Here is a 21659-nt window from a genome sequence, read left to right on the forward strand (position 1 = left end):
CCGGATAGGGAAAAAACTGGTATGGGGGGAGTCTCTCCATCTTGCACCTCTGGAAACAATTGTGGGGCTGGAAGAGAGGCTGAGCCATCAGCGGGGCCCTAGCAAGGTGAATTTTAGGCTGCTGGCTAATTCCTTACTGTCCTGGCACGTGCCCTGCTGTGAACAGCTGCCTTCCCCTGCTGGGAGCGTTTCACCTTTGCTTTGTGCTGGTCAGGACATTGCAGACAGTAGCATAGAGGCGATTTGGCTTGTGGGTCTTAATTCGCGCTTGGGGTTTGTCCAGTGAGTTTCCTCCATGTCCCGCTTCGGCGCTGTGGGGCGAAGCCAGTTTAGCGCAACTTCTAAGGGGGTGGGGAGCCAAGCGACTTCAGGTGGCTGGTAAAAATTGCACCTGGAGGCAGAGCGTCTTTGCTGAGAGGTGGCCCTGCTCCTGCCAAGGTGGCCTCATCCCAGCTGAGCGGAGTGTAAGATCCCCATGCTGGAAGCAGAGTCCCTGTCGTGTCAGGTGCTTCACAGACACCTAGTGAGACGTGGGCCCTGCCCTGGTTACAGGACCAGGGGCAGGAGCCAGAATTGAGGCATGAAGCCGAAAGTGACTCACCAAAGGTACCTCACGGGCCAGCCGGGGACAGAACCCAGGTCCTTAAACCCCAACCTGCTTTCAGCTCTGAAGACTTGCTTACCAACCGTTGGCTTGCACCATGGTGGTGAATTCTGGGTGCTGGACAAACTGCCTTGGGGTGCAGCTGCCTCTGGGGTGGAGGCTAACAATGGAGGGAGAAAGCGTTTTTCCCCCAGTGACACTAGGGTAAAACTCCCTATTGCTTGGAGCCCTTTGGGGGAGTTCTGTCCACCCCCAGTAGGGCGGCTCTTGTCCGAAAAGACCCCCAAGCAGAGCTATGGGTCCTGCGATGGCTCTGTGCTCTTGTTTGTGGTGTCTGTTCTGTCATGGTAGTGAGAAGACACCCCCCCACCCCCCGCCCAGAGCTTGGTGCTGTACGGCCACAGAAGGAAAACCCAGTAAAATTCTTGCCAGCCCGTATCTCTTCCCCTCTGGCTTAGCTGGCCTCATCCCGCAGCGAAGCCATAAATTTCCAGGTCTCTGAGCTGAAATTAACCAAGGTCCTGTTTAAAATAATGGGGGCTTGGGGGCATCCTGTTCTCTGTCTGCTCAAACAGAATGGACTGAGAGCAGGACTGTCGCTTTCGATGCTGTCAGTGCGGAGTGCTGGGAGGCAGGATTCCTAGGTTCGATCCACAGCTGGGGGAGTGGAGGGAGGGTCTAGTGCATGGTGGACTAGGAATCAGAACTCCTGGGTTCTCTATCCCTAGCTTTGCACTGACCCGGTTTGACAAATCACCAATTAGTGTCATTGATTTGCATGACTTTGGGGGGTGAAAAGTGCTTTGTATGTATAAAGTGCTGCTCACATACAGGCCAGTTTAAACCAGTGGCAGCCAGTCCCACTTCACAATGTCCCAGATCCACCAACACCCAGGTATGCATCCGAAGTACACAAACACAATGGGCTCTGGCCAGAGGAGCACCCCACCCCTCTGCTTTTGATCAAATGCACCCACCACCATGTACAAAATATACAAATAATCAAAGGGTGTCATGTAAAGCCTTTACTGGATACCTGTTCCACACGGCTCATCATAATCATTACACAGTGACTGGATGGATAATAGATAAGGTGTTATGGTTCCATACTGAAATTGATGCTTTTAAGGTCTGAGTTGGGTCTGGTCACCAGAAAGAGATAAACAAGTTTCTTTCAGGCAGGAGATGCTTATCTGCCTGAATGGCTGTATGTAGATTGAGTAATTATTCACAGTGGATGCTAATCAATAGAGGAAAATTCTAATCAAGTTATTGTGAAGTCTCCAGAGGACATTTGATGCAAGAAAAACAAACAAACAATAGGAGGTACCCTGCTTACAAGTGAAGACAATGGATGCTTGGAACCCTATCTGGAGGTCCAGAGGTATCCGGCACCAGGTATCCTTCACCTATTGGACGAACTGCCAGCTGGCTTCTCTTATGAATGGAGGATGACCTTTGGTCTGGGTGTTTCATGCTGGGAGAGAGATTTGGGGGAGCTATCCTTTGTGAGACAGGGGAATGTTTGGTTATCTAAATTTAAGCTCTAGAAGTGTGTTATGATTTTATTTTTACGTAACCATTTGTTTACATTTATTTTACTTGCTGCTTCTCAACTCTCTGATCTTTGTCAATTGAACTCTGCTTGTTTTCACTATAAATGTATCTAAGTGTGTGAAATGGAGCAGTGACGCTGAGGTGAAACTGGTAAGGTGGTGTGTAGCAAACCTATGAATTCTGTGAGTGTCCAGTGGAACAGGGGCTGGACATTGTGGGGCTGCAGAGAGGGCTCGGCGGTTGGACCATACCGATTGCTTATCTGTAGAAGGATAGTGGAACCTGAATGGGGTGAGAAGGGCGTGCTTGTATTTCCTGTGGCTGGCAGAGCACAGAGAAGTCTTCCTCCATGCAAAGGGCAGGTGATAGTGAGGTACCTCACAACCATGGAGACCCTCAGGAGGTGGCATAAAGGGTCCATAGCACTTCAGAGAAGGTGCCTGGTCCTTCATAGTCCAGGGCCCTTTGTTCAAAGTTTACTAGGCCCATCCTCCATCCACTATAAAATCACTCCTCAATGGTCAGATGTCTTGGCTCCATCTCATTCTCCAATTCACTGTCCATCTGGGTTTGGGGACTGAGAGGAATCATCAGACAAAGGTTAAAAAACAACAGCAGAGGAAGTCTGGGTTGTCGATGTTTATAGTTCTCAACAGGGAATTACCTTCCCATGACACCTGAATATTGGAAAGTTTACGAGAGAATAAGGAAGAAAAAAAACACCAAACAAATAAACAAACAACCCCCTCAACAACCCCCAAATTCTTGCAATTAACCATCTGCTATAACTCTTCTTTTACACTCAGTTCCTAAGAACATCTCTGGCGATGATAGACGACAGTGCCTGGAGCAGCCAGATAAGCCTTGAGTTGAACCAGCAGATGGCCAGCTATACCAGCCCCTCCCGTGAGAAGGTTTGTTCTCTGTTAAGGCTTAGTTTCTAGTTAATTTCCCTTGAAATTCTGATTGGGGGGCTGCATAAGGCTTCTCTAAAGGCTTCATTACTTTATATTTTATTCTGCATATAAAATTTGTTTTCACTTGTTCCCTGCTCTCTTGCCCCCCTGCCCTTCCAATATTTGCTTGGACAGGCTGCTTGTCTGTGCTGCATTGGTGGTTCTCTGGCTGGGCTAGATGATGGGATGTTTCTGCAGTATGGATGCTTGGACTTGGCTATCTTGTTCTTTCCTGAGTGTTGCTGAGCTGGGTCTGTACTGACTGGCACGTTCTGTTACTGGTATCTCAATGCCGGTCTCTTTCTTTCAGAGTTTCCTCTATAAGGCGCTAGGAACGTCCTTAGCAGTTTGTCAGGACCTGGGCCACGTTAAATCCCAGCTTCATAAATTTTTGACAGCAACAGATTATATGGAAGCCCCTGAGAGACAGGTGAGGACTCTGTCCCTCTCCCCGCTTTACCAAGTAATCCCTGAATGCTGCCTGTGGGGCTCAGCTCTGAGCTGGCCTGGGATAGATGCCATTTCGCTTCATATCCTCTTCATTGCTGTTTCACTCAGCCCCCGCTGCCCACGGGTCTGACGCCTGACTGGCGCTTTACACCGCTTCAGCTGAAAGGAAGGGACTTGTGGGTTAGATCCTAACCAGTATTTTTCTTGGGTGACAGGGAGTCATTTCCATCCTCGCATTCTCTGCTGAGAGCCACTTGGACCTCACCCTGAACGCACTTCAGAAGTTTGGGGCTGCAATGAGCAAGGTGAAGATTTCTGGGCTCATCAGCCGCCTGAAAGTAAAGGAGCCAGGGGCTTCTCTCCAACTTCCTCTCCCTCTATAGCAGGGGCAGCAGCCCCGGGGTAGTGTCTGCTCTGCTCAGCTCGCATTGTCCCCCAGTGTGTGCGTTCTACGTGATGCCTGCAGTTAAGCAGAGAGGAGCACAATCTGGAGCAGGGATTCTCATGTCACATGGTTTGAGCGCCCCTCCCATGCACAATGTGTGGGAACCACCTCAGTGGCTTGCATGGAAAAGCATTTAAGGTATTTTTAGCGTTTTTTTAATCCCAGTTATTAGCTGGAAATGAAGAGGGGTTGCAAGCAACATGTGGCCAACCAACCTGCTTTAGGTAGACCACCAGTGGGCTACGGATGACAATTATGGAACCTATGATTTAGAGCAGTGGTTCTCAACCTGTCCAGATTAGTGTACCCCTTTCAGGAGTCTGATTTGTCTTGTGTACCCCAAATTTCACCTCACTTAAAAACTACTTGCTTACAAAATCAGGCATAAAATTATTAAAAATTATTAAAAAGCACATTATTACTGAAAATTGCTTATTTTCTCATTTTTACCATATAATTATAAAATAAATCCACTGGAATATAAATATTGTACTTGCATTCTTTGTAGTCTGCTGTAAAACTAGGCAAATATCTAGATGAGTTGATGATAAACCCCCTGCAAGACCTCTGCAGACCCTCAGGGGTACAGAAGTAGCCCTGGTTGAAAACCACTGATCTAGAGGCTAGAGCAGGAGACTAGGCCTCTGGGCTTCCACTGCTGGCTCTGCCATTTACTCACTGTGCAGCCTTAGGCAAGACATTTAGCGCCTGATCTTGTACCCACCAGTGTCAATGACTAAGCTCCCGTGTACTTCACTGCTGTAGGTTCAGCATTTTAGGCTCTGTGTGTCAGAGTTACCTAGTGGGAATGATGGAGATACTAATATCTCCACGCCTCACAGTTATTATATTGCTTAAATACTTTTTGCAAGTGGTTTGAGATCTTTGGCTGAAAAGAGCTTTGCAAATGCAAGCTGCTATTGCTGCTGTGATGAATTCCTCGGTCAGCAGCAGATCAGAATTCCAAAGCAAAAGGAATCAGAAGAACTTTCTGATTGTCTAGGACTACCACCATGGGAGAAGAGGCCAGACTCACAGCACCCTGATGCTGACCTACAGCAACGTGGCTGTCCATGCTCCAAAAGATCAGCTTCTCTCCCGAGTAGAGGCAGACATCACAGGGAACATCCTTCTCCATTACAGAGCCAGTGGTCAGGTAAGAGCTTTTGCGTGATAAGTGTCACATAACTCAAATTTAAAACTGTAATTGATGGAGTGTGAGCAGTGTCATGTTGTATCATTTTTGTTGCTCTTCTTTGTATTTTCTCTAGGTCTTTCTATATTCTTCTGAAATTCTGTAGACCTCAGCTACACAGTAATTCAGATGCAGTGACACTCAGGCTATTCAGAATAACACTCTAACTCCCCTCATATGGATGTGTATCTAGCTCTATCTTTTACTACCCAAGAGAGACTAGTGCTAGCCTGTATTTAGTTGATTTGCTGTCACACTGTTTCTTGGACTCACAACTTCCCTTACCTCTTATCTGTCGTCTTGTTTGTCTGTGTGCTCCGTTATTTCTGTTCCCCAGGTGCCTGACTGCTGGTCCTGACTCCCATCTCAGTGCAACCTCTCCACATCACTTTGCCATTCAGTTCTGCCTTGTCTAACTGAGACTCTCACTTAGGCATTGCCAAAAACAGTTGAACCAAACTGAGATCTTCCAGTAGTTCACAAATGCAAATATTACGAAGGATGGCCCTTGATATTGACCTCTGGAAAACACCCCCTCTGGATACCTTTCCTGCCTTTTGGAAGATTTAACAATAGTGATTTCTCTCTGCTCCATATTCACCAGCCAGGACGTTTTGAGGTTGTGTGTTATGTGGGACTATCTACATTGCTAATAGCTGTTTTGCATTTTGTTTTTCAGGTGCTGGGCATCACTGTTGCGAACAAGGTACATTCTAAATAATCTGCCCTCAGCTCTTGCACTTTCTATGCACAAGTTGCTTGTTTAAATTGTACAGAGCTTGGTTTCCTTGCTACATCAAGCAGGAGTCCTGGCTGCTCTGGTGTAAGTGGACCTGGATTTATTTGATGAACCTGGGCTTTCTCTTCTTCTGAGGTGGGTGCAGAGCCAGAGTCCTCTACCTTCTGGGGTCTGGGGACACCTCTCTCCTTCCCTGAGGCTAGATTTAATTCCTGATCTTTATCGTCTGGACTCTGGTTCTTCTCTCAGTTTCTCATCCACATCCTCTTGTTTCTCCTTCTGGATTATGTAGGACGTGTACCTAAAATTAACCCTCATCCACAATGTCATGGAGATTAGCTGTGCCATCTTGGAGACCAGAGACTCCCAGGAGTTCGAATTCTCGTACAAACTGGAGCTCCTTGGCTACATGCTGGTGAGTGATTAGGAGCTTTGAAGATTGAAGTACATGAGAGTTTGTTGTAATGTATTGAGACTGGTTTTCCAGGGAGATGATATTTTATCCAATGGCGGTGACTGTACTACTGCAGTCTCATGAGCTACCTGCATGGCACCCAGAATGCTGGGTCCACTCTGAGCTTGGCAGGGATGCTGACATATTGTGGGCTGTAATTGGAAGGAATGGCTTGTGTCTGGTGAGTTCTCTTTCCGTCCTCTGTACAGCCTGCAGATGGTCCTACGGTCCATTGCTGAGGCAGAGAGCCTGCTGGGCACGGTGTCTGTTTATTCCAGGTCTGGCATATGGCCCTGTTTCAGGGTGTGAGAGGAAGGCCTCTCTGCCTTTCAAATCCATTTCCCATTTTTTTATGTCCCTATTCATGCATTTCAGGACTTCATTAAAAAGGAACCACTGGATTCCCTGGTATCTCCAGTTCGCTACAAGGCAATTTTGGCCATTGGACATCTGAGGTGGGCTATTTTCTGCCATATTTCCTGGCACTGTGATACCTTCTAATTTTGTTAATTCATGAGTGTCAGGTTGGGAGCAGCTTAATACCTGCAGGGTTTGGCTCACCAGGGCTTCCCGGGGGGGGGGGGCAAGTGGGGCAATTTGCCCCAGGCCCTGGGCCCCACAGGGGCCCCTACGAGAGTTTTTCAGGGCCCTTGGAGCGGGGTCCTTCACTCCGTGGGCCCTGGAAAACTCTCACAGGGCCCAGGCCCCCGGAGCTTCTTCTGCTCCGGGTCTTCGGCGGCAATTCGGCGACGGGGGGCCCTTCCACCCCAGGACACACTGCCGAAGTGCTGGGTCTTCAGCGGCAATTCCCCATCGCCGAAGACCCCAGGCCCCCTGAATCCTCTGGGTGGCCCTGTGGCTCACATGCTGCTCACCAGCAGGACTTTAATTCTTAAGGATTTGAATGTGTCCATTTGGGGGTTTGTGCTTGAAAGACACAAGATTGGAGGTTGTGGGGCATGCAGTACAATGGAGCAGAGCTCAGATGGGGAGGGAGGTGTCTGGCTAGCTGGCAGGGGGAAGGAAGCTTGTGGGTTTCTCTAAAAAGGGGACTTGAAGTTTTAGCTTTACTTCTAGATGAGCCAAAACTTAAGAGAGGTGCAAAGTGAAGGCTTGTTCACATTTGGGGTTCTAGATTGGGACACTCTCAAGTCATTGGACCCGTTTCTTTTACTTGGAGCTGGTACTGAGTCTAATGCATGACTTTTCTCTCTATCTTTCTTCTGCCAGCAAACTCAAACCATCTCTGACCATGGAGGAAAACCGTGAGCTCCTTTATCAGTGCTTCAGAAGTTTATTTCCCCTTCCTCTCTTGGAGATGATGAAAGAGGAAGGCGAGACAGCAAAGGATGCTCTGCATATACAAGTACGTGACAACAATTCTCCTCTGGCACCATCCACTGTATTTCTGCCCAGCAGGCACTGGGTGATGGCAGTCACACATGGCCTCCCTGGCAAGGTTATGGTTAGCTTTCCCCGGCCCACACACACAAATGATCTGTGCTGAGCCTCACTCCTTCTCTTCTGGTTTCAGTCACTCTACGTGAGGTCCTTGGAAGCCCTTGGCAAGCTAATGGAGACTTTGCTGGAGGAAGAACCAACCACAGACTGGTTCCAGGAAATGTTTGAAGTGAGTAGACCATTGAACCGTGGTGGAGATTGTTTCTTGAGGGATAGCTCAGTGGTTTGAGCATTGGCCTGCTAAACCCCAGGTTGTGAGTTCAATACTTGAGGGGGCCATTTAGAGAACTGGGGTAAAAATCTGTCTGGGGATTGGTCCTGCTTTGAGCCAGGGGTTGGACTAGATGACCTCCTGAGGTCCTTTCCAACCCTGATATTCTATGTCTAATATAGCGAGGGGTTACTGGAAACCTGATTCACCATATGTGGGGTTCACTGATCATAAAGGACCAGATGCTTATCCCCAGGTCAATGTGAATCTCAGGTCTTCCCCAAATATCACACTGTCAGCCAATCCTTAATAACTAAATCTAAGATTTATTGTTAAAAGAAAGAAGAGAGTTACAAATGGTTAAAAGATCAATATCCAGACAAGTGACTTTCAATGTTCATAATTCAGGATCACAACAGTGATGGAATAAACTGCTGGTTTGTAAAAGTCTCTCTGGAATCATCCCAACAGATCAGAATCCAAAGGCAGCTTAGATGTAAAGTCTGTTAGTTTTTCCAGGCATTTCCCAGGTTCTTCCAAATGATTATTTGGAAGATCTCTGTCCTATGGCTTACACTGTCCCTGTTCAATGTTTAAGCAGACTAGAAATGATAGGATCAGGCCCGAGCCTTCTCTTTTATAGCTATTCTACCAGGCTGACAAGCCTACCTCACAGAAATTGTCACAGAAGGCCCTTCCCCCAATGCAGATGGCCTCTTGTACTTTGCTTTGAAGATAATCTTCTATTTCCTGTGCATACACAGTAAACTAGTTACATTCATTCACATAAGGTAATAAGCCGTTCTTCCATTATAACACAGATAGTTAAGCTGAAGATAATGTAGAAATGATTGGTTTCCTGAAGTGTCTTATATCTTTGATTTTAAGGTTAACTGAACACCTTGCACACATAATTAAGGCAATTAAGCCATGAAAGGGAATTAGCATCTACAAGCTAATTTAGTTACATTGTGAAACTTCTAACCGGGTATAGATAACCACAGACAAATACAGTTAGCATCTATTGTTCATTTTTGAGTTGATGATTGCTAGTCTAATACATCTCTTTGAAATTCACATGCAAGTGAACTGTCTTGATACAGTAGAAGTGCCTCTTGTTAAGTTATTATGGGTCATACACAGGCTGAAAGAAAACCATTTTTTCATCTTTCCTGGTGACTAGTCCCTAGACATAGATCATAAGAATGTAATTTTCAATGCATAGACATGACTCTTTACACAGCATATGTACATTTCATAATGATCTTGGTGACATGGGCTTTTCTTTGAGACTCATATGGCAATCTTTCAGTGAACTAGAATGTACATACCATACCCCGTGGCACCCACTCCATGACCCTCACCAGTTAACACTGAGTGATTCTTGAGTCATCAGTTGACTTCAGCTCTGGTAGCCCATTAATGTACATTTCTCACCAATCTCACAACCTTATTAGATTCTATTATTGTTGTGTTTCTTTATTCTGTGCCAACAAGGTGCTCAAATTACAGACTTCATGGTTTTATAATGTCTCTGAGTTTTCCTAGGAAACCAGGATCTAAACTTTGTTCACAGATGGGCAGCAGGTATCAAATAAACATAAGGAAGTACGACTTCACACAACACACGGTCAACCTGTGGAACTCATTGCCAAGGGATGTTGTGAAGGCCAAAAGTATAACTGGGTTAAAAAAAGAATTAGATAAATTCATGGAGGACAGGTCCATCAATGGCTATTAGGCAAGATGATCAGAGATGCAACCCCACGCTCTGAGTGTCCCTAGGCCTCTGACTGCCAGAAGCTGAGACTGGACAACAGGGATTGGATCACTTCATGGTTGCCCTGTTCTGTTCATTTCTTCTGAAGAAGCTGGCATTGACCACTGTTGGAAGACAGTATACTGGACTAGATGGACCATTGGACTGACCCAGTAAGACTGATCTTATGTAGTGGCCACAGTGAGTCAGGTTTTCAAGCATAGGTGCCTAAGTTTTGTCCACAAAACTCAAATTTGTTCCCATGGATGGGTACCAAGCTATGTGAATTCTGGCGCTGCAGACACAAGTGTATATTCTGCTCGTGCTGTTGGCCCATGCGCAGGACAGATTTAGGTACCTATATGTGACGGGGTAGTATGCTGTGCCCCAGCCTCTTCCATGAACACAGACTGCTTTGAGTCCCTCCAAAGTGTTCTAGGGATGCCTGCTCCTGAGATCCTGGTGGTAAGGGCTCTGATGACTGTTTGACCCCAATGGATGATCTTAAGTCACCTTTACTCTTGACCTTTGTTTTCTTTCTCCTCCCTCTTGTCTCTCAGGGGACTTCTCCATCCTCACCTTCTCTGTGGCTTGTACTTTCGTGTCTAGGTTCCTCCAGCCCCTTTACATATATTTCCTCTTTACCTGGCCCTGCAGGTTTTATTTCCACCCTCCTGGGCCTCCATACATGCCTTGGTGTCCCTGTTAGAAAGGGATCCCAGTCCATGCCCAGGAGAAGGCAGTGGGGCAATCCATCCACTATCCCTACATGTATCTGCCTAAACTTACCCTTGATTTCCAGAGTCACCTCTGCCATTGGGCAGAATCTATTATCCCCATGTACATATTCAGTTTTGATCCTACCTCTGGGAAATATCCAGTGGGGTTTCACTAACTCCTGCCTGATTAGCAAACAGGATGAAACTGTGTCCATTAGTCCCTTTGGTGGCTCCTCCCTACCCAGACCAATATGGTAGCTACTTTCTTTTTTCTTCCCTGTCTGGGAGTCTTGTCCCAGCCACAAAACTGTGCAAACCCACAGCCCATTTTAGGACAGTCTCTTTTTAGCTGTCCTTCACGTCCATGTCGGAAGCACACTGTAGGCCAAGCTCCCACTACAGTTCCTTGAGGCGCCTTCCTCTGCTTCTTGCTGCCCTTCCCAGCTGAAGGCACTCTGGTCCTTCTCAAATCTAGTCCCTTAAACCACTGACTCACTCTGGGAATGTCAGCCTCTGCAATTCCTTTGTAACTTTAACTGCGGGGTCCAGATTAACTGGCTGGCGCCACGTAACCCATACTCAGGTATGCTCAGGGAGACTCTGAAGAAACTTCCAGAATCATGCAGTCCATGATCTCCCCCAGTTTCAGTATCTGGCTTTACCAATGAGTGGCCCAATCTTTTAATTTCTGTCCAAATGCACAGAGGCCTAATCCCTCAATCCATTTTTCAACTCTACATTTCTGGCAGTACTTTTCTGTGGAGAGGCCCCACCTGGTCCAACATGGCTGCCTTAATTATGTCATAATCTCTTGCCCGCTAATCACTAAGAGCCCTATATGTGCTTTTCTGGTTAAATAGGGTGTCAGTCGAAGGGCCCACATTATTCTGTCCCTATGAGGTCTCACTGCAACTCCTTTAAGAGTAACCAAAAACACATCAGGGTTGTTTGCAGGTCCCATTTTACAGAGTCTGATCTCCTGTGCCTGGTTTCCATTTCCTGTCACAGGACTCAGCAAACTTTGGGGGAGTTGTTGCCAGACCTGGGCTTGCTCCCATATAAATTCCTGAAGACTCTTTTGCTGTTAAACCTATCAGGTAAGCAAAGGCTGTTTTTTCTGCATGCTGGGATTGTTGGAAGGTTTGTAGGGGTCTTCTACACCAGCAGTTCTCAACTGGACTGATTGCTGCAGTTCTCTGCCTCTCTTTCCCCAGGCTTTCTATCCAAGTATTAGAGTCTGTGCTTTTCAAGGGTGGGAATGAGAGACTGGTGAGAGCACTCAGGGAGCAGAGAACATGGAGTCTGCTTGAAAACCCTCAGACTCACCATGAGGGAGTGTGTCTGCTGGTGAGGTAAGACACGTTTACCTCACCAGCAGACACACTCTGGCATCATTTTATCCTTGGGAATCAGTAGCAAATAGAGTGGCTGAGAGGGAAACTCCAGTTTATAGCTTTGGGGGGGGGGTGCCCTGGGTGGAAACACACAGCTCCCACCCATAGATATCAGAGCTGTCTGCTCAGATCAGCTGAGTTTTTGAAGTGTGCAATCAACCCCATAAGTGGTTTCTTTTGTCTTCCAGTGTTCTGCTAAGATCTGGACTAATAACACCTGAGATCATCCAGAGCCTCCTCCCCTGGGTGAATTCCCCAACAGAAAACCGCCAAGTCACTAGCACAGCTTTCCTTGCCCAGGTGAAACACAGGGCTCTGAAGAGCAGTTTAATCATTAGACTGTTGTCTGCCTTTCTTTTGGGAGTTGTACAGTTCACTTCATAAGAGTAATTGTCATTTTAGATAGTAGAATGGATCCTCCTTTATATGGAAACCTGGCCAGGAACTTCATTCTACCTTTTGGAGTCATTCTCTCTCAGATATTTTTATTGCTGCTATTGGCTATACTAGCTACACAACCACAGGTGCTGGCTGAGAGAGATACAGAGTTTGAATTACTGGATCTCTTCTGTCAAGTCCTAGTGCTGATACTAACCAACAGCTCCTGATTTTGGTTTAGCTCAGCAGATCTTCTGAATGAACCTAGTGTCCTAATACTATAAAATAAGCAACATACAAACACATTCACATCTATTTTAGATTCTCATTACTGTAGTATCTGAGTACTTCAAAACTCTGTAATGTATGTATCCCCACAACACTCCTGGGAGGTAGGGAAGCACTACTATTTCTATTTTACAGGCAGAGAACTGATGCACAGAAGGGCTAAGTGCCTTGCCCAAGGTCACACATGAAATCCTAGGCTGCTGGACCATCCTCCCTTTCCACAGCCTTCCTCTAACATCTGCATCATATTTCCCACTTATGCTAAGCAACTATCTTAGGGGCTTATCTGGTTCTAAGAAAAACAATCGATCTGTGCCTGTGATGGGCTGTACCTGGGCTTTGAGGCTTTTTACAAGAGGCCCTGTGGTCCTACTACACCCTGCCCCAGGAAAAGAGCCACAAATCTGGGTCTGTCTAGAGAGGCCTCAGGAAAGCAGCCAATCAGAGCCCATCAGGCTCAGCTAAAAGGAGCTGCAGGGCCTTAACAGATCAGTTCCTGGCAGGAACTGGAGGAGCAAGAAAGGGTGCTGCTCTCCGGTCACAGAAAGTCAGGGGATAGCTAGAGTTTGATTCTGGAAGCATTTGTTTAAGCTGTGTTTGCAGGAAGAGAGTCCTTAAGAACTTTAACCCTGAGGTGAGAGTGAAGCTGAAAGTGGCTGTTAGGAAGAAGCAACAATGCATTGAAAAAAAGCAGTGCCTAGCTACTGTTTACAGGGTCCATGGTTTGGAAGCCAGAGTTATGGGCAGGCCCAGTTCCCCTACCATCTACAGTGGCATAAGCCCCATGAAGGGGGAAAATGCTTATGGAGAGCTTGGACAAAGGGCAGAATTTCAAGGACCCAGAGTTGGGGCTGGAGACCCTAGTGAGGGCAATGGGACTGTTCTTGACTATCCCAGAGGGGTTCATTTGGACTTTGGGACTTAGCCAGAGTCCTGAGCCACAGAAGACTCACTGAGGTCGGCTGGCAGGGTTCCCCAGGGGTGAGAAAAGGATTGTGGTACCAGACCCAGCCACTAAGAGGCTCTCAAAAGGTGAGTGGATCCCTATTATAGGGCCCAAAAGGAAAGCTCCATGGTTTTAAGACATTTCTCATTTGTGTGGAATAATAAAGTTCAGGGTTGGCTCTAGGATCCCACTGCTCATTGCTGTAGCTCAGCTAACACTGCTGCAGAACACTCTGTGTGTCTGTGCCTGTGTGGTGAAAACCTGGCCCCCTGTAAAGACACTCAGAGTCAACCTATGATGCAGCTCTTGTAAAATGCAGCCAATTAACACCACAGTGATCATGGGTGTAAAGCTGTGGCCTCTTTTTGAGGGTCTGCTATTGCCCAAGATCTAAATCAAGCTCAGGCAGTGTTTGGGTGATGTGCTAATTTATGAGCTGCTTGATGCCTGCACAGTATTTGTCATGGCTTTGCCACACATAATGTTGTTCTGTTGTAGATCTTAATTTGTTCTGTGGCATTACATAGTTCGTGGTGTTACTTGTCACATGCACAAACACTCTTCCTATCACTGGTCCATCCGTAGTGGACCTATATGTGGATGCCTTGCCCTGATGTTAACAGCTGCAATGGACAAGCATTATTACAATTACCTGTGCTCCTACACAATGCTGCATTTTTGAAAGGCCCAATTTTATGGAGCCAGGTGTAGACCCTGAGGGGTGCATAACCCCAGCACAGAGACAGGCAAACTCTCTGTGCTGACCAAGCCCTTAGTTTCTTGAAGAGTGGCCTCCTGTTAATGTACTAAAAATTAAGTAGGCCTCAACTGTGTGCTGCTGTATACTTGTGCAATTATACAAGTCCCCAGTTTACACAATGGTATGGAACAGCGGGGCTTAGTTACATCAGACCCTGAATCAGGGAGAAAGTTCCTTAAATATGTAGCCTTATATTAGTTATATGCTGGTACCTGGTCAAAGGGGGCTTTTTTGCTTGCTTTATTATTCTCTTGTCTGTTTGTTGTGCTGTTAATATGTGTTAATTAATGGCAGTTAAGGACCATCTTGTTCTGTGTTTGTACAGGTCCTAGCACAATGGGAATCTGGTCTGTGAGTGGGACTATGATGCAGTACTGGAATACAAATAATCACATGCTGATCTACAGGAATACTTTTGTACCCTGGCCATCCCCACTGGCTTAAGAGATTAGTTACTGAAAATGGAAGTATGTGAACTTGACATCTGCAGTTTAACTCAGTCCCTTCATCTCCTGCACTGAGTGTTCTTTCTGCTCAGTACACGCTGTCTGAATGCACAGGAGAACCGTGATGGATGGTGACAAAGGCAAGTGGTGGTTCTTCTCCTTCTCTCATCTCTTTTCCGATCAGGCTGCAAGTAAGACCTGTGACCCATGACCATCCCTGGCTGCCACTCAGATGGACAGCCCTGAGGCTGTGTCCAGGGCACCTTTTATACGCTTGCCCAGGAAACCCCTTAGAAAAGACAGCCCCTGCTTGGGGCTTGGGAAACCCCTTAGGAAAACTGGTTCTGCCTGGAACTTGTTTACAACTTCCAGGAGAACTGTTCAGTGTAAGGGCAGAGGGACCCAGTGCTATGAGCTAATGTCTGCAGCCCTTAGTTAAGCAGAATAGAAGTCAGGAGGAATTTACCTGAATGAGGATTGAGGAGTCTGTCCTGCATTCCGTGCACCCCTTGGTATCCTCAAAACTTGCTCTGGCTGCAGTTGGCATTTTGTTGTGTCAGAACACAGCCTGAGCCCAGAGAGAGAGCTGCAGTATGTGGCTTTGTGAAGAAAAAGGAGAGTGAGTCACAGTAGTAATAAATCTCTGAGGGCTGGTCTTGTGTTGGGGATGGCATGCACTGAACAATGTCTACTGACGTGATCATGAAATGCCATATTTCATCAGAGAAGCTATTAAGCTAAATCCCAAATCTAACCTCACTGGGGCAAGATGTTGACTGATGTTACAGATAGAGATTGGCTGCTGCACATCACAGAAGGGCTAATAACTATTTTGTGGTGCCCAGATGGATGTTTTAGGGTGTTGTTTACAATGAGGGGTCTCAATCTTTTTCTTTTGAAGCGTCCCGCCCCCAACATGCTATAGAAACTCCATGACCCAGTGAGGGAAGGCCCTCCAGGATTCAGATGTGGGGGGGGGGGCCCTCTGGGCTTCAGCTACGGGCAGGATTCTGCCCTATGGGGCTGGGACTGGGGGGCTCAGGAGCTCCACAGGATGTGGGGGGGCTCAAGACTTGCCCCGCAGAGCAGAGGGATTGGGGTCCAGTGGGCCGTGGGCCCGCAGTTGAGAACGGCTGACTTACAACACAGCACTACAATAATGAGAGTGAGCGATTACTCCAAAGAGAGGGACAGTTTGTTTGAACATGGGTGTAACTAGCTGCAATTTACATATAAAACAATGTAGATTACAACAGTGATCCAGGAGCTACACTGGCATGGGAGGCAGCTATACTGCCATCACCAGCCATATACCTGCGGTGATTCCCTTAGACAGGAGGAATTCTCTAACATCAAGCTGCAGCTGGTTTAAGTTCACTGAGTGCTAGTTACATGGTGCAAAATGAACTTGGTGGGCCAGAGAATACAGCCCTCTGAGCTCACAAGCCACAACTCTGAGTAGCTGTCTATTAACATTTATTAAAGAGACAAGGTGGGTGAGATCATCGCTTTTATTGGACCAACTTGTAAGTGGGAAGTTGGAAGCAACTTGAAAGTTAGTCCAAATAAAAAAATTCCTTACGCACCTTATCTTTCTAATCTCCTGGGACCAACTCGGCTATGACAACACTGCATATTAACATGTATGTCCTGCACTTTCCTTGCATTTAGGATGGTGAATTATACCAACAAACTGAGGCATGAGGAAGTGGACCAAGCAGTAGAGATGACTGTAAATGTCTGAAGGGATATCACACCACTACATTTTGTGACAGTAGACAATGGCAATGCTAATACCATGATTACATTTGCTTCTAAAAGCTGCCTGGTTTCTTTGGTGGTGCTTCCTTAAAGAGTATTTCCAAAAGACATTTTGAAGTGCTAAGGAAAGTAAACAGCATGAATTTCAGTGCTGCCTATCTTCTCATATCAAGTCAGGCTACTCCTCCTATTGATGTGCAATATCTGGCCCCCATCCTTCCTATCTGGTGACTATTACAAGCCAGTGTGAGCTGAGCTGCTTTAAGGCTGCTCTACTTTATGGCAGCCCAGGGGATGGGGAGAATATAAAGGTGGTATACAGATACTTTTCTCCTTTCCTGTCACGTCCTGCACAGAGTGCAGCTGAGCAGAAAGCACAGATTGGAGACTGAGTATAAGGCCTCATTCTGCACTCAGATACACAGGTTAAACTTCCATTGAATGCAATGGGAATACCATGGTTGTAACTGAGGGCAGAATTTAGGCTTTAAAAGGAATTACTACTCAAAAGATTTCAGGTTTGGGGCCATAGTGTAAATCTACCCTGTAAGGAAGATACCAGTCTCTTCATAAAATTGATTACTTTTTAATAGGAATCATTTAAATTTGTTAAGAAAAATATGGGAACTCACACAGAAACAGTGTTTAATATTTAGAAATGCATGTGTGCAGGACTGATGTGAAAGAAATATTCACAATGTTGAAATTGGATGGCCCAGATCCTTACTTCCTTGTATGTCCCCTTTGACCCACTGCATTGGCTCAGAGGGCAAAAAGGGAACTAAATGTTGCTTTAAAGCGGCAGCTGAAGATTCCCTTGTAAATACTAGGAGGCATCCTGGGGCAGGCTAAGGACCAGGAGGGGGGCATGGCAAAGGTATGAGAGGTGGGACTGGAGCATGATGTGCTCTTGCAATCATGGCCAGCAGCATCTTGGGAGTAGCTACCTGGCACAGAAAGTTAAAACTTGGCCCCAGGCAGTTTAAGAGATTGCCTGGGTCAGTAGAAAGGTGGCTTGAACCTACCTGTGAGCCTCTGTTTCCCCAGAACATGAAGCAGAGCTCTGGAAAATCTGGGGGTCTAGCTCTGAGTTGTTTCAAACCACACAGGCATGTGTTAGGTCAACATTAGCAACAAAGAGAAGTTAAGTGAGATGGAAAGTTTGAGGACCATGTTTTTATCTTTGCTCAAATTATGGTAGTTTGAAGTTGAGTTGATTATTTGGTTCCCTCAACTGTCAGCTAAAACCTTTATGTACTTTGCCAGAGCCTGGAGACTTTTTCCCCATTTGATGGGTTTTGTGGTGAGCTGGGTCATGTATATGGACCTGGAGAAGAAAGAGGAGGTGGCATTCATTTGGATGAAGAGGAATTTTGGACAATGGATTATGTCTGGAAAGGCAGGTGTTCTATTTCACTGATCAGCTCTCCCCCCAAAGTGCAGTGAAGCAACACCAGAGTTACCTCTGTATAGGGTAATAGTGAGGAGCAATCATCTCGATGGTGGTCGATATAACATCTAGGTGTTGCTCTAAAATCTGGTTGACCTGTCTGCCTGTTGGACTGAGGATGGCGTAGGAAGGGTGAGACGGGAATCCCAGAAGACATAGGAAAATTATCGACAGAGGATGTAATTGCAAAGTAACTGTAAGCAGAGTCAGGATGAGTTCTACCCTGACATCTGGTGGTGAATTATGGCGAGTGTGGAACAGAACTTGAGGGGCTGATCTTGTTTGCATAGGCACACCCACCCCGCCTAGCATGAGCCCACGGCACACCAAGATGGTCACTTTGACAGCCGTAGGATCCCCAATTTCTCTATTATTGGGGCAGGAGGAATAAAGTGGTGTTACCCTGATTATGTGAATGAAGGACTATGAAACTGTTTTATGACAGAGGGTCTCATCAACTAAGTAGCACTTGCTAGACAAGGGACATGGATTCCAAAACCCAGTGACTGGAGAGAGGGTGGAGGCAGGTGGTGCCTGTACTTGGTGGTGTAGGCCCTGCATGTCAGCTTGAAACACCAGTTGTATCCTCTCCACTGTTGAATAGCAGAGCTAATTTCGATTCCACTAGGAGTCTAGCAAGAGGATGCTAAGCTAAACTTGCTTTTGGCTAGTTGTGCACTAGCACTGGGGCTCCCCTACTATGAGCTAAAATCGATAAAGTTACTAAGGGCTGCAATCACTGAGTGCTGTGTTAACTAGGGGGGGAGTCTGAAGCTATATTGTAGAGCAGAGCAGTTTGTGGGGAGAGCTGGAGTGGCTCATGGAATGGCTGGTGGAGCAGAGCAGCTGGTAGAGCAGAGTAGTTTGTGGGGCAGTTGGAGTGGCCCATGCAGCGAGTGGAGCTGAGCAGTTTGCGGGGGTGGCTGGAGTGGCTCACAGATGGCTGGTGGAGCAGAGCAGCTGGCAGAGTGGAGCTGAGCAGTTTGCAGGGATGGCTGGAGGAGCAGAATGGAGTGGCTGGTAGAGCGGAGCAGTTCATGGGGAAGGCGGAAGCAGAACCCCACGGAGAGGCAGGGCAGTCGTCCCTGGACCACGTAAGGTGCCCCTTAATACCATGCCCCCCATTTCCACCCAGGCTGGGGAGGGTAAAACCCTGCAGATAGACTCTTGAACTCTGGGGCTGTGCTGACCCGGGACAGAGACATTTGGTGTGTTGGACTTTGGGGTCTTTTGGGTGATTTTTGGGTTGCTGGACTCAAGAACCCAAGGGAAAGGACACGGCCCAATTTCCTGAGGTGGGTCTTTGCTCATGGTTTGGTCTATGAACTCTAGTTGAGGTGTTTTCCCAATTTAATGCTGATGTCATTTATCTCATGTTGTTAAACATTTTCTGCTACACTGGGACTCTGTGCTTGTGAGAGGGGAAGTATTGCCTCTTCGAGGCACCCAGGGGTGTGTGTAAGGTCACTGGGTGGGGGCTTGAATTGGTTTTGCATTACGTTGCATGGAGGGGTCCCCTATGTACTGAACCCAGCCCTTGCTATCCATTCGGCCTGGCAGAAGGGTTAAATAACTATGATTGTTCACACAGCACTATCATCCTGAATTACCCACAAACAAATGGAGGGGCTGAGAGGGCTGGACTTACAGACAGCCAAGAAAATATTGAAGCAGGAAGACCCATCCCTGCTTTTCTGAGCTACGGATTGATACCAAGAGTAGCTACAGCCCAGCCTCACCCATAATGGGAAGCAACTCAGGATGTCCTAGCCCTGGGAAAGAATCCACCCCCAAAAGGGACCATGTTTGTGTCAAACTGGATGGAGAACTCCAGGTGTTACAAAAGAAAAGAATTCATTGTCCAGATCATTCACTATTGAGACTGAGCGTGTGGAGTTCAGCAGAAACCATTGACAGCTTCTGTTTGCTCCAGAGGATGAACCATGAAAAGAGCAAACTCTGAAATGTACAGATGCAGTACCAAGAGACGACTGTTAGCCTATTCCCAACCTGCCAGAGACAGCCATTGGAAATAAAAGACAGCTAGGTCATTGTTTATTGCTTGTTCTGGCCAGATAGTTTTTAAAAAACCCAGCAAGATTTTGGGAAGAGGATCCCAGAGTCTGAGTGATTTAGAAAGTCCTGGAAGGGATGCTAGTTTGGATGTGTCAGTGAGCTGGCAGAGATGGAGTAAATTAGACAGTGAGGAGGGTCAAAAGACAACAGGAGTTGGGGTTCATTAGAGAGTCCTGCTTTATGGGAGACACCTTTCTCTCGAACTCTATATTCAGCCCTCGTCCCCTTCATACAATGGTCTGTGAGTGGCTAGTGGGGTCGGGAGTTGGCAGGGGAGGGACTGGAATCCATGTCCCTAAAAACACTAAAGCCTACAGCAGCCACCTTAAACTGCTCAGCTACCCTGCCGAGAACTCTCACCCCTACTTCTTCCTCAGTGGGCTTAGGGTAGGTTTCTCACCTCGTGTCTGGTCAATGGCTCAAACTTCAGAGAATTCTAGTTTTAATCATGACAGTTTACTTTTGTTCCTCTTGTCGAGGACCACGAGTGTGCCAGCTGCAGTGACCCTGCTGCCAGCAATGATTTTTGACATGGCACAGACCAGCGTCCATGCAGATCAGCCTCTGACACTAGCTCATCCCCGTTGATTAAGGGGAAAGAATCCCCCCCAAAATGTATTATGGAAAAATTTGCTCAGAGAAAAAATTTCTTTCTTACCTTCCTCAGCAAGTGAAAGGCTCCTGCCCTGAAGCATGAAGGTTTATATCTGTTGTCAGTTTTAATTTTGGGAGGGGAGAGGGGTCTAGTGGATTAGAGCAAGAAAAGCTGGGAATCAGGACTCCTAGGTTCTGCCCCTGAGTCTGAGAGGGGAATGGGGTCCACAAGGTTAGAACAGGGTAGATGGAGAGTTAACACTCCTGGGTTCTTTTCAGAGCACTCTGAGGGAAGGGGAGTCTACTGTGTTAGAGCAGAGCCAGAGGTGGACATCAGCACTCCTGCGTTCTGTTCCAAAACCTGTGGCAAAGGTTGAGACTGGGCTTGAAAGCATGCAGACCTTCCCTGGAAAACCACAACACATTTCCAGCACATTCCCCAAGTGTTCAGTTCCTTATGTTCTTGCTATCCGCAATGTAACACTACAAGCCAGTTATTGCTTTGCAGGTGTCACATTTTATGGAGTTAAGGGAGCACATAGAATGGCAAAAAATGTGGGGGTGGGGGGAGTTTAAAAAGGATGAAGAGAATAAACACAAATAATAGTTAGTTGTGATGAATGACGCTTATCATAGAATCGTGGGACTGGAAAGGACCTTGAGAGGTCACCTAGTTCAGTCCTTTGCAGTCATGGCAGAACTAAGTATTATCTAGACCATCCCTGACAGGTGTTTGTCTAACCTGCTCTTAAAATTCCCCAATGATGGAGATTCTACAACCTCCCTAGGAAATTTATTCCAGTGCTGAACCACCCTGACTGTTAGGAAGTTTCTCCTAATGTCCAGCCTAAACCTCCCTTGGTGCAATTTAAGCCCATTGCTTCTTGTCCTATGTTCAGAAGTTAAGAACAACAATTTTCCGCCCTCCTAGAATCATAGAATCTCGGAGTTGGAAGGGACCTGAGGAGGTCATCTAGTCCAACCCCCTCTTTGAAACAACCTTTTACATACTTGAA

General features: G+C 46.8%; 1 protein-coding gene and 2 long non-coding RNA genes across 4 annotated transcripts; all 3 read left to right on the forward strand.

Moving 5' to 3' along the window:
- Positions 1–4889: 4889 nt before the first annotated feature.
- Positions 4890–6373, forward strand: LOC120380051 (maestro heat-like repeat-containing protein family member 2B). The gene is made up of 3 exons (XM_039497554.1): positions 4890–5168; positions 5887–5913; positions 6239–6373. The coding sequence occupies exons 1-3, from the start codon at positions 5058–5060 to the stop codon at positions 6371–6373; spliced, it is 273 nt and encodes a 90-aa protein (XP_039353488.1). The 5' UTR covers positions 4890–5057.
- A 95-nt stretch (positions 6374–6468) lies between these two features.
- LOC120381202 lies at positions 6469–7989 on the forward strand. The gene is made up of 3 exons (XR_005587974.1): positions 6469–6855; positions 7631–7766; positions 7935–7989. It is a non-coding gene; the product is annotated as an uncharacterized LOC120381202 (long non-coding RNA).
- Positions 7990–11451: 3462 nt separating this feature from the next.
- Positions 11452–14896, forward strand: LOC120381198. 2 transcript variants are annotated; one of them, XR_005587971.1, is made up of 4 exons: positions 11452–11647; positions 11765–11902; positions 12133–12244; positions 14642–14896. It is a non-coding gene; the product is annotated as an uncharacterized LOC120381198 (long non-coding RNA). The 2 variants fall into 2 exon arrangements; XR_005587970.1 differs by lacking the exon at positions 11765–11902.
- The last annotated feature ends 6763 nt before the right edge of the window (positions 14897–21659 follow it).

The sequence above is a fragment of the Mauremys reevesii genome, linkage group 13 (assembly GCF_016161935.1).
Source record: "Mauremys reevesii isolate NIE-2019 linkage group 13, ASM1616193v1, whole genome shotgun sequence".
NCBI lineage: Eukaryota > Metazoa > Chordata > Testudines > Geoemydidae > Mauremys > Mauremys reevesii.